We start from the raw sequence: 11,101 nt of genomic DNA, 5'->3' as shown, positions 1-11,101 counted from the left end.
AGTGGAGAAAAACCTTTGAACTGTCCTGATATCCGCTGTGACATTTATTTTAAAGTCGTGTTCCTGAGAGAGAATATCACATTTTATCATTTTAAACAAGTACAGTTGTGCTCATAAACTATTTAAATGGTTGAAAATGTAAATAAGTTTACTTCATTTCAGGATCTCTTATTCATTTTATAGGGGCAGAATGTGTCCACATATGGTGAGTTGGGAGTGAGAATTTGTATTTGTGAAATCTGTTAAAAAACGACACAAAGCGCAGTGAGCTTGATAGTAATTTATTCTTTTAGATGAATGTACATTCACTGGCCACTTTATTACGTACACCTTACTAGTACTGGGTGGAACCTAGGGCTGGGTGATGTAGAATTTTTTGAGCGAGTATTTTATATGTTTTGGAGATCTTTACAGAGGGCCCAGCCAGCACATCGCTGTGTTTGTTTTCACCAGATCTTTCAGAGTCTCTCCAGGTTCTGTGGGCTTCACTTGTGCAGCAATAACTGCACCTGAGGGCCGTTTCAAACGTTAATTCCGTGAGTCTGTGGCTCAGTTTGGCATTAACCCGAGGGGAAAATAATAATAAAACCTGGTAATCTTTTTGTTATTTTCTTGATGAAAATAAGAAAAACATCATAATCATGAAGCTAGAGTGGTCCCGCGTGCTATAACGTACTCACTGCGGATCTCCGGGCTGCTGGGCGGCTATCCCCGGCGGGCGAGCAGACTCTCAGCAGAGCGTGCTCTACTGCCAGGGTGACATGGGCCCCAAATTATTGGTGTAATTTTGAGACAGATTTGAAGCTGTATCTCAGCTGATCTCTTTTCAAATATTTAATTAGAGTATTTGGGAAAGGGGTGTGACTGTGGCACATTACTGATGTGGTCTACTTGCCAATGGAACCTCTATGGTTTGTGCTCTCCCCTGGGTTGTTATTCCATATTAGACATGCAGGCCCTTTAGCTGGGACGACACTTGAACACCACTGGCAACTAGAGGAATTGTATATACAGTGACATATCCACCAACATTTTTATGCTTTTTGATACATACCTTGTTTGAACACTGTATGGATTCATGCATACACACCTGACAAACATCCATGGAGCAAAAGAAGACTCAAATCTAGTCAATGAGCAGAAGGTCCCTCACTGATCATCTTTTGGTCTATTCTAAAAGTGGTCTTTTAATTATGGTTATGCAGTTTTCAGCCATAAAGCATGACAGGTGGGACAGTTAATGAAGATAACACCTGTCCTCAGTTCCCATCATCCCTTTGTCTACACTCTTTCCTGTTAGCTTACTGCCCCTCGCAACCCAAACTGAATGTTTGTGATGCAACGGCTGAGGAAAACGAAGATGTAGATGGGTCTATATGTCTGCAAGTGGATGCATTAGAACGGAGCAGAGCAGGGAGCTTGGGGTTTGCTAATGTAGGTTCTATATTACACCTACAAACTTCTTCAAACAGCATTTTTTAAACCTGTTCCTGATTCACAAAATAAAGGTACCAGAGAATGGTTTAGAGAGAAGAGAAGATAGTCACAGAGGATAATAACATCATAAAACCAGGAATATATGTGGAATCTGGAATGGGCGGGGCCACTCTACACACACACACCCAGTTGTTACGAACATACCTGTAGGCTAGAATAGTCTTCACATAAACTAGTCTAAATGTACACAATACAACTGCATTTCACACATACACTGTCACGCATATTATTAGTGCAAAGGTGACACCTGTGCTCATGTGAGTGTTTATGTTAAGCTGACGTGGATGATGATGGAATGTACAAAGGGGGAGAGAGCCCAGCTGTCCCCACACCAAGACCCCCCGCCGAAGCCGCAGCAGCATCCAGGACCCCTACACCCACCACGGGGCTGTGCACGGAATCCTCCCGCCAGACAATCCCGCCAAGCACCCGGACCAGGGTGCGCGGGCCTGCTGCAGAGACCCCCCACGCCAGGAGGGCCAGCGCGAGGCCCCACCCCCGGAGAGCCCCCCAACCCCAGAAGAGCAGTCCACCACCCAGCAGCACCGAGTATCCCCCCGCGCCACCCCATGAGATTTTGGAAACAGAGGCTTCAGATCAACATGAAAAATTGCTTTTTAAGACATTTAGGTTGTGGGATTTTGGTTAAAAACTTCATAATCATAATTAAAACACTACTACGAACATTATTTTTGATTTAAAAAAAAATGTCACAGGAAGATTTGAACTCTAATTAAAAACATAATCAAAGGTAGAAAGAATAGAGAGATGATGGATGAGATCACAGTGGAGTCACGTGGTTTAGTAAGTGCAGACACAGTTTCAGTAGATTTCTCTGAAGACTGAAAAGTAGGAGGGATATCGGAGAACCAGACTATAAATGTGATGTTCAGCCGTTCTGGACAGAGAGTTGCTGATGAGAATGGAGATGCAGGATGAAAATGATCTCTGCTTTCCACAACTGCTCAACAGCTCCTGCAGGAAGCCAAAGCTCCACTGGACCAAAGCTGTGCTCCTGAACATCCTGATGTCCGGCCTCTCTGTAACCACTGTAGTTCTGAATCTGCTCGTCATCATCTCTGTCTCCCACTTCAGGCACAGATTAACTTTCCCATTGTACTTAATTTTTAGATTTTAGCAAAAAAATTGTGTTTGTATTTCAAGTTACATTATTTTTTTTTCATCAAATCCATGTGTTATCTTTGTTTTCCTCTTCTCGTTCCAGGCAGCTCCACACTCCCACCAACATCTTCCTCCTCTCTCTGGCTGTCTCAGACTTCCTTGTGGGTCTCCTTCTGATGCCGGTGGAAATCCTTAGAAACACAGCATGCTGGTTACTCGGAGACATAACTTGTTCCTTTTATCTGTTTGTGGTCTCACTTTTGCTTTGTGTTTCCAACGGAAATATTGTTCTTATATCAATTGACCGCTACCAAGCCATATGTTGCCCTCTGCATTATTCCACCAGAATCACAACAGCAAAAGCCAGAAGATATGTTTTCCTGTGTTGGCTCTTTTCTGCTTTGTCCAGCATTTTCTATGTCAGAGACAATCTGATCCAACCAGGCAGAAGTAAGTCTTGCTTTGGTGAATGTCATCTTACCATTGAATATGTTGCCAGCATTGTTGACCTTATCATCAATTTTATATTTTCGGTAAGTCTCATTGTGGTTCTGTACATGCGCGTGTTTGTGGTGGCGGTGTCTCAGGCTCGAGCCATGTGCTCTCGAGTCACAGCAGCTTCACTGCAGCGTGAAGCGAAACCAAAGGCGAAGAGATCTGAGCTGAAAGCTGCCAGGACTCTTGGCGTTCTTGTCTTTGTTTATCTGCTATGTTTCTGCCCCTATTACAGTTACTCGCTTGTGGAAGTTAAGATCACTAGCAGTTCATTTGCAATTTTTTTGGTTTTTCTTTTTTATTCGAGTTCCTGTTTCAACCCTGTGATCTATGCTTTATTTTATAGCTAGTTCAGAAAAGCGATTAAGCTCATCATCACCCTGCAGATTCTAAGGCCAGGCTCCTATGAGACAAACATGCTGTAGAGAACAGGTGTCAAACTCCAGGCCTCAAGGGTCAGTGCCATACATGTTTTCCAACTAACCTGCTATTGTACCTTCTCACAGGTTAAACCACCTGATCCAAGTCATCAGCAGCTCATGGGGATTTTTCAGGAGGACGCTGGAGCTGCCCTGCTGTAAAAAGACTGTGAACACACCATAAAATCCAACCGTTTCAACGACCAAATTAATTATACCAACATATCTGATAGTGACTAGCTATATACTTTGGTTTGCAGTAATGAAACATGTGGTACTCTGTGTTCTTTGAGGCTGGTAATAGTTTAGCTGACCTGCTGGTCACCAAGAAGAAATATCAAGCAGAAATACAACATGAAAATACTACATAAAGTATTTATTTACACTTTATTATGCACAAATGAAATATGTATTCCATAAATGTGGTAAATTCACAAAAACATTGTTGTTTTATATATATATATATATATATATATATATATATATATATTACATTGAGAACCTTGTAAAGTAATGCTTTTTTTCTTTTTTTTACTTTAGCTGAAGTTTGAACAAATGTAGAACCAAGTTGAACATATTAAAATAGAGCCTAATGATTAATTATGTCTCCGTGTGTTTGTTTTTTTTACATTCTTATAAGTCAGCTCATACTCTTTCTCTGATCCTCCACTGCCAGGCCTCTCTGATTCAGTAAAAAATGAATAATGGTAAAGAGAAGCCTCTGTTTATTTGAACCCTGGTATTTTTTTGACAATTCAAAAAAGTTGTAGTTCAACTAGGGAAGAGGTAAAAATGTAAATTATTATTTTTTTAAAAGATCTGTCATACAAATGTGAAATAACCTTCTAGACTGTTTCCTTCATGCTTTGAAAAATTTCCATTCAAAATAGGTTTGTTATTTTTGATGATAGAGAATAAACCCACAGAAGAGGATGCCACAGTATTTATTGTTTTTTTCTAAAACATAAATAAAACTTAATTAATTAAAAATTAATTTTTCCATTTGTATAAAATACTTCCATTGACTCATTGTCAGTACTCTCTAGTTGCTGCATTCCTCCTTAATCGATTCTCTGTCTATTTAAGAATCTCTTAAATTTAAGTAAAACTTATTATTGTATGCTGTTTATTATTTACAAAAATACAATCCTTATGAGCAGGGAAAATGGTTTAAGATAATGTAGTTTATTTCAAGCAATCAGAGCTTCACATCCAGAAAGACATGTCGGAGGATCAAATGAGCTCTGCTTTCCATAACCGCTTGAAATTGAGATACATTTTTTCTTCTATTTAAACCTGTTATTTTTTTATAGTTAACAAACTTTTACTGTTTGTCAGCATTTCTCCATCTGGCTCCACATACGACCACCAGAGGGAGCCCTCACCTGAGTATTGACCCTGCACTCCCTCTCCACACTCAGCCAGATCTCCTCAGCTGTTTCCAATCCACCTCATCACTACCAGTATATATAGTCTGCCTGCAGTTACCACCTCAGTGTGATTTCTTGTACTGCCCTGCCTACACCTCTGAGCACTTCTATTTACTTATTCTGCTGGTTTTGATCTCTGCCTGTCTCCTTGGTTTCCTGCCTGCCTTGACCCATGCCTGGACTCTGACCACATTTATGTCTTGCCCTTGTCTATTAAACCATTTGCTTATGGATCCAAATGTCTCAGCCTCTTCGTCACAGTAGTGGAGCCTCTCCAGTTTACTAACCAAAAAAGGCTCAATATATTGAACTAAGTTATATTACACAATGTAATTATAATAATCATATATCATATAAAACTTTTTTGTGGCACAAAGTACTTAATAGAATAAAAATGACTTTCAAATTTAAAGCAAAAAGTAACCCCTCTCATGAAAATATATATAAAAACACACGTTGTCATCAATCCCCACAACCCTCACTTTATATGATCCTAAAATGAATGTTAAAAAACAGCAGAAACAGAAATACCACTGGGGGTCTCTGTGTCTCTAGCGGGCTGATTTCCTCTATTTTCTACATCGTGTGTGTGTTGGGGGGGTCCTGGATACCACTGCTGCTACAGCCGGGGTTTTGGCGTGGGGATGACTGAGCACTCTCCCTCATTTTTTTTACATTGCATCATTCACCTCAGCAGTACAGAAACACTCACCTGAGCTCAGGTGTCTGCTCACTTTTGCACTAATAGTAAATGTGACAGAATGAAACGGTTTTACGTGTGTTGGTTTATAAGTGTGTGTAGTTGTATTGTGTACATGGTGTATGTGAAGATTTTTGGAGCCTACAGGTATGTTTGTAACATTGGAATGTGTAGACAGATCCCGCCCCTTTTAGACTAATGCACCAATTCCTGATTTGCAATTCGTGCGACATGATTTCTCACTTAAAATGTGTGGAAGACATGGATGATCTTGAGAGAGAAAGTTTATTCAATGTGAAGAGTTCTACAAAAACATCGGTTACTTGTTTGTTGTTTGTTACATGTTTGGGTTTATGTGATTATTTAAAGATTTTCTCCAGGGACTGTGTCTGTATAACAGCCGCTTCCACTGTGTTTCTGTGTCTCTGTGGCTGAGTTTGAAGGCTCACTGTCTCACATTGACCAGATAGGGGCTGGAGAGCCGCCATAAGTGCAAAAGCTGGCGATCTGTCCAGAGTTAATCCCACTTTCGCCCAACAGTACCTGGATGCCCTGGTAACCCCGCGGCTCAGTGGTTTAAGGAAAAAGATGGAAGTTCAGGACAAAAACACTCATTGCATTAGTATTCTACTTGCTGATCGAGTCACTAAGAACATCGCATGCCCATGGGCCGCGGGGACCTGCCAAAATTTTGATATTTGAACTCTGGCCACGCCCCCCCACTTCTCACCGCGCCACTCAAGTCTCGCTGTTGTCAGACCACCTCTCCGCCCAGTTGCTTTAAAATGCACAACGGGACTTCAGATCGCCTCAATTTGCATCTGTGCCGTTGACTTACCATTAAAACCAGCCACTTCTGTCGTGTGAATCATGTTCGGAGGGAACGCAGCATAACATTTACACCTGATAGTAATGATAATAAACTTCCAGGATCTTCTTACCTGTTGCTTTATGATTCTACACCTTGTGTCAGATGACCCATTAGCCCCTGTTGTAACAGTAACATTTGTCCAACACAAGAGACCTTCAGCTCTTATTTATTTGTTCGGCTGTTGGAAAGGACAACTTAGAAAAAGAAAAAAAGAGAAACTTAAATCTGTATTGATGCTGAAGTGAGGAAATGATATAATGGAAATCTGTTCACACCAGCCAACCCCCACCCCACCCGTAATCTCACAGGGATTCACTACCAGATCCCTCAATCAAGGTTAACCCCAGGTTCACAGTGCACACAGAAGCATTGCAAAGCGGAGTGCGCAGAGTATCCTCTTTACCTCCAGTTCACACCAGACGCACTAGTCGACCGGCACTTCTTTTTAGCTGTGGTTATTTAAATATTTTACAAATAATTTGACATCGTACATCTTGATTTGTCACCAACTGCTCTCTGCCTCTTTTTGTTGATTGTGTTTTTTTACACCAAAAACCACAACCCCCAGAGTCGGCTCACTGCATTGTTCTGTGTGTACAGTATGTGTCTTAGTGTCTGTGTGTGTCTGTTTATTTTTTGTGTAGTGTGCATTGTGTGTTTACAGTGTTCCCCCACTCATTCACGTTTCATCATTTGCGGTTTCACATATTTGGAGATTTGTTTTGAATCCTCTGGTTCGTCACAAAAATTCAGACAACTCAAGACGCTTCCATGAAACGTTTACTTCCAAATGTGTTGTAGGGGCTGCGGGAATTTCCCAGAAGGGGAGCGCAGTTCAAGTGTCCGCTACACAAACACGCACACACACTTAAGTTTTAGAATTGATTTTAAAATCTTAGTTTTGATTTTTAGAGCTCTTAATGGGCAGGCACCTGGTTATATTTCCCAGCTACGTGCACCATATGTCGCTAGCCGCTCCCTGTGGTCCTCAGTTTTGAACCTTTTTAAAACCCCAAAGGCTCGTTATAAACCTCGAGGTGACCTCTCTTTTCACGCAGTAACCCCAAGACTGTGGAACACCCTGCCCTTATCGCTCCGCCTGACTGATATTGTCAAGGCTTTTAAGAAACAGCTGAAGACCCTCCTTTTTAAAAGAGCTTTTAGTTAATTTGTACTGTATTATGTTTTATTTATTGTTTTAATCTGTTTTATTTTCTCTTATTGTTTTACTGTGTAAAGGCACTTTTATCTGTGAAAGGTGCTCTATAAATAAAGTTTACTTATTTACTTACTTACACACATATATGAACACACTCACAGTGAGTCTGCAGGGAGAAATGGCATCAGCTGACTCTGAAGCAGCTCAAAAAAATATCCTGATAATCGTAGAGGATAATTATTATCCAAAGCAGGTGTCTATTATGAAATTCTGGATAGAGATGCCCTCTCGCACTTAACTGATGAGGGAGGAAGCGTGCGTTTTTTTAGGACACATAGAGAGACAGTAATATGAAAAGTACGCAGTCTATTTTTCTGAATAAGAGAAAAACTTTATGTTGAGCAATACTCCAATGTTCTTTAATAAATGTAATAAAAGAATGATCAGAAGTGTTTTTGATGAGTATGGATTGGTAACGGACATTCTTCGGCTGCGTGGGGCTGGGAGACGGAGACGGGGCTTCTCTGTATTCGCTGACTTGGCGTATTTGCGGAGGTCTCCGGTCCATAACCCCCATGAATAAGGGGGTAATACTATATTTTCATGTCTACATTCTGTTTAGACAGAAAAATATGATCGCATTTGTCAATATTGGTATTTTATTGTGAAAATTTGCTTTTTTTATTTATTTATCTGATTTTCTCTTGTGTTTTGACAGCAATATTGACGCAGATCACTCATGGCCAACCACGGAGGACCGCGACGTTTCACGTGTGGCGTGAACTACACCAAAGGTTAACAAGGGTGCCAAAAGGAAGCGGCCTCTGTTGCGCGTGCATTGACCCTGTCCACTGCGAATTTTTTGTCTCTGGTGTGGAGGATCCTAATGGAGAAAACACTGGAGATGTAGATGGAGAAGGAAACAAAGTAAAAACAAAAATCAAATTAAACCTAAAAGCTATATATATATATATATATATACTGTATATATATATTTACTAAATGTAGACATAGATGATTGAACATAAACAACAAACCTGGAAAAAAAATATTGTAAAAACAAAGGGTGAATACATAAAACAGTTCAAATACTAGATTATATTTTTGCTCACACAAGGGCACATATCGTAAATCATACCGGATAAAAATGAAGGGGCCAGAACCAAGATATTTCTTTCTATTTCACCGTTCAATAAGGTATTATCCCCAGTGAAGGACAAATGAAAGTCTTCTAACTAGCAGTGAACTGGGACAACTCTTTTCAGAGAACTTTTAATAATGATTGATGACAATTATTACTATATAATGGTATATGATTCAGACAGGAAAAAATACAATATTATTATGTTTTTAAAGAGCTAAAACTTTCTGTCCTGCAGTAAATAAAACCCAGAATGTTTTTTGGGATGAATGTACCACTAAATAGGATATGGTTGTACCTAATTTTAGGAAGATTGTTTGAAAGAATTACATTTAATTGTAAGGAAACTGCACATAGATGTTGTCTAATTGCAACATCCACTGGTCCAACTTGTGCTTTAATACAATGCTGTCTGCTGCTTTTTTAATGAAGAAATACAAATATGATTAATAGAATTCAGCTTTTTGACCTGGCCCTACACAATCTTTTGTTCGTCCTGTTGGTCTGTCTAAGTATTTGCCCGACAAAAGAACTGTCAAATTCAGAGCTAAGATATGATGATTTATGTGTTCTTTTGGAGGCTATTTGAACCGTCTGCTCTCTGCTTTGCTAACAGGATTGTTAAATAAATGCAGCTCATTTCTAACTGTGATGGAAGTAATTGTTATAAAAGGATGTTCCCTTAGTAACTCCACAGTTTCTCTACAGCATGTTTGTCTCACAGGAGTCAGGATTCAGTATCTGCAGAGTGATAATGACTTTAACAGCTTTCCTGAACCAAGGGTAGAATAGAGTGTAGATCACTGGGTTTAGACAGGAATTGAAATAAAACAGACCAGTCAACAAGTACATATTAGATGTGTCAGTCAAATTAACGTCTATGAAAGTATAACAGTACAAAGGACAAAAACATAACAAATATGTAAAGACAAGAACACCAAGAGTTCTGGCTGCCTTCAGCTCTGATTTCTTTGCTTTTACTTTAACTGGATGTTGAACAGAAACAAATGTAACATGAGAACGCATGGAACGAGCCTGAATCACAGCCACCACAAACACCTTCATGTACAGAACAACTATGGCTGTTACTGGAAGAACAAAAGTCAAAATGAGATCAACCACTCCTGTAGCATAGCTGAAAAAGATGGAACATTGCCCAAGACACGGAACATTGTTGCCAGGTTCAATAATTTGAGTTATCTGATCCCTGATGTAAAACACGCTGTATAGACCATACCAGAACCAACATAGACAAACACACAGCTTAGCTTTTACTGCAGTGATTGTGGTGGGATAATGCAGAGGGTGACAAATGGCCACATAGCGGTCAACTGATATTAAAACAATGTTACCAATTGAAGTATATGGAATATAGCAGCCAAGAAAATAATAAACAGCACACACAATTTCCCCAAGAAACCAGCAAGATGTGTTTCTGTAAATTTCTAATGGCAACAACAGAAGCCCCACGAGAAAATCTGAGACAGCCAGAGAGAGGAGGATGGTGTTAGTGGGAGAGTGCAGCTGCCTGGAAGGAAACAGGTGGATATTAATTACATGTAAAACACGTTATATTATTCACTTAGAAAAATCAAAATAACACTATTATAAATAAAGCTACCTGTGTAATGAAACAAATATACCTAAAGTGGGAGACTGAAATGATGACCAGCAGGTTCAAAACAACAGTAATCACTGAGATGATAGAGAACACAATGTTAAGAAACATGGCTTTGGTCCAGTGAATTGTTAACTTCCTGCAAGAAATGTTAAGGAGCTGTGGAAAGCAGAACTCTCCTCTGTCCTGGATCTCCATGATCAGTGAAATACTGCTTCAGCACTCCTCTGATCTAAACTTCCTGCTGTAACTGCCTTTTATCTTATTTTACTCACCCTCCCCCTCCTCCTGTAGATTGTTCAAAATTCCCTTGACCAATTTCTGCATTGTCATAAGACAATAGTTTTTTTTTTGTTTGTTTTTGAGGCCTCCTCTTTTAGTTCATTTTCTTTTAAATGATAATAATAATGATACATGTATCGGAAAATGTATTTTAAACTTTTTCTTGCAGTTTCCCACTTAATTTAACTGCTTTATTAAAATTTGTTGTTTTTGTCTGTGTATTTAAAAGTCCTGAAAACCCTCCAAATATGACACTTATCTTTAAATATTGTCAAACCCATAAAGGGTCACTCTGATGTGGTGGGGTCACTAGAAATTGTCCTATTTTGGAAAGCTTTAAAGGCTTTAAACAAATTAAAAATACACT

General features: G+C 39.5%; 2 protein-coding genes across 2 annotated transcripts; one reads left to right on the top strand and one right to left on the bottom strand.

Moving 5' to 3' along the window:
- Positions 1–2,326: 2,326 nt before the first annotated feature.
- On the top strand, positions 2,327–4,019 carry LOC118597958 (trace amine-associated receptor 13c-like). Its single transcript, XM_036209809.1, has 2 exons — positions 2,327–2,592; positions 2,723–4,019. Exons 1-2 carry the CDS (start codon positions 2,414–2,416, stop codon positions 3,462–3,464), a joined length of 921 nt encoding a protein of 306 aa, XP_036065702.1. The 5' UTR covers positions 2,327–2,413; the 3' UTR covers positions 3,465–4,019.
- A 5,242-nt stretch (positions 4,020–9,261) lies between these two features.
- On the bottom strand, positions 9,262–10,779 carry LOC118597941 (trace amine-associated receptor 13c-like). Its single transcript, XM_036209761.1, has 4 exons — positions 10,728–10,779; positions 10,478–10,529; positions 10,096–10,362; positions 9,262–9,969 (listed from the first exon to the last, which is right to left on the bottom strand). The coding sequence occupies exons 1-4, from the start codon at positions 10,777–10,779 to the stop codon at positions 9,537–9,539; spliced, it is 804 nt and encodes a 267-aa protein (XP_036065654.1). The 3' UTR covers positions 9,262–9,536.
- Positions 10,780–11,101: the final 322 nt, after the last annotated feature.

This window comes from Oryzias melastigma, linkage group LG21 (genome assembly GCF_002922805.2).
Source record: "Oryzias melastigma strain HK-1 linkage group LG21, ASM292280v2, whole genome shotgun sequence".
Lineage (NCBI taxonomy): Eukaryota > Metazoa > Chordata > Actinopteri > Beloniformes > Adrianichthyidae > Oryzias > Oryzias melastigma.
This window is presented reverse-complemented; position numbering and strand designations above follow the sequence as displayed.

What these genes read in the sequence shown, in the direction of transcription:
- LOC118597958 (XM_036209809.1), top strand. Translation starts at nt 2,414, where the DNA reads ATGAGAATGGAGATGCAGGATGAAAATGATCTCTGCTTTCCACAACTG. An exon ending in ATCTCTGTCTCCCACTTCAG is followed by an intron (nt 2,593 to 2,722) that starts GCACAGATTAAC and finishes TTCTCGTTCCAG; the next exon opens with GCAGCTCCACACTCCCACCA.
- LOC118597941 (XM_036209761.1), bottom strand. Translation starts at nt 10,779, where the DNA reads ATGCAGAAATTGGTCAAGGGAATTTTGAACAATCTACAGGAGGAGGGG. An exon ending in ATTTCAGTCTCCCACTTTAG is followed by an intron (nt 10,363 to 10,477) that starts GTATATTTGTTT and finishes GTTTCCTTCCAG; the next exon opens with GCAGCTGCACTCTCCCACTA. An exon ending in ACTGCAGTAAAAGCTAAGCT is followed by an intron (nt 9,970 to 10,095) that starts GTGTGTTTGTCT and finishes CATCTTTTTCAG; the next exon opens with CTATGCTACAGGAGTGGTTG.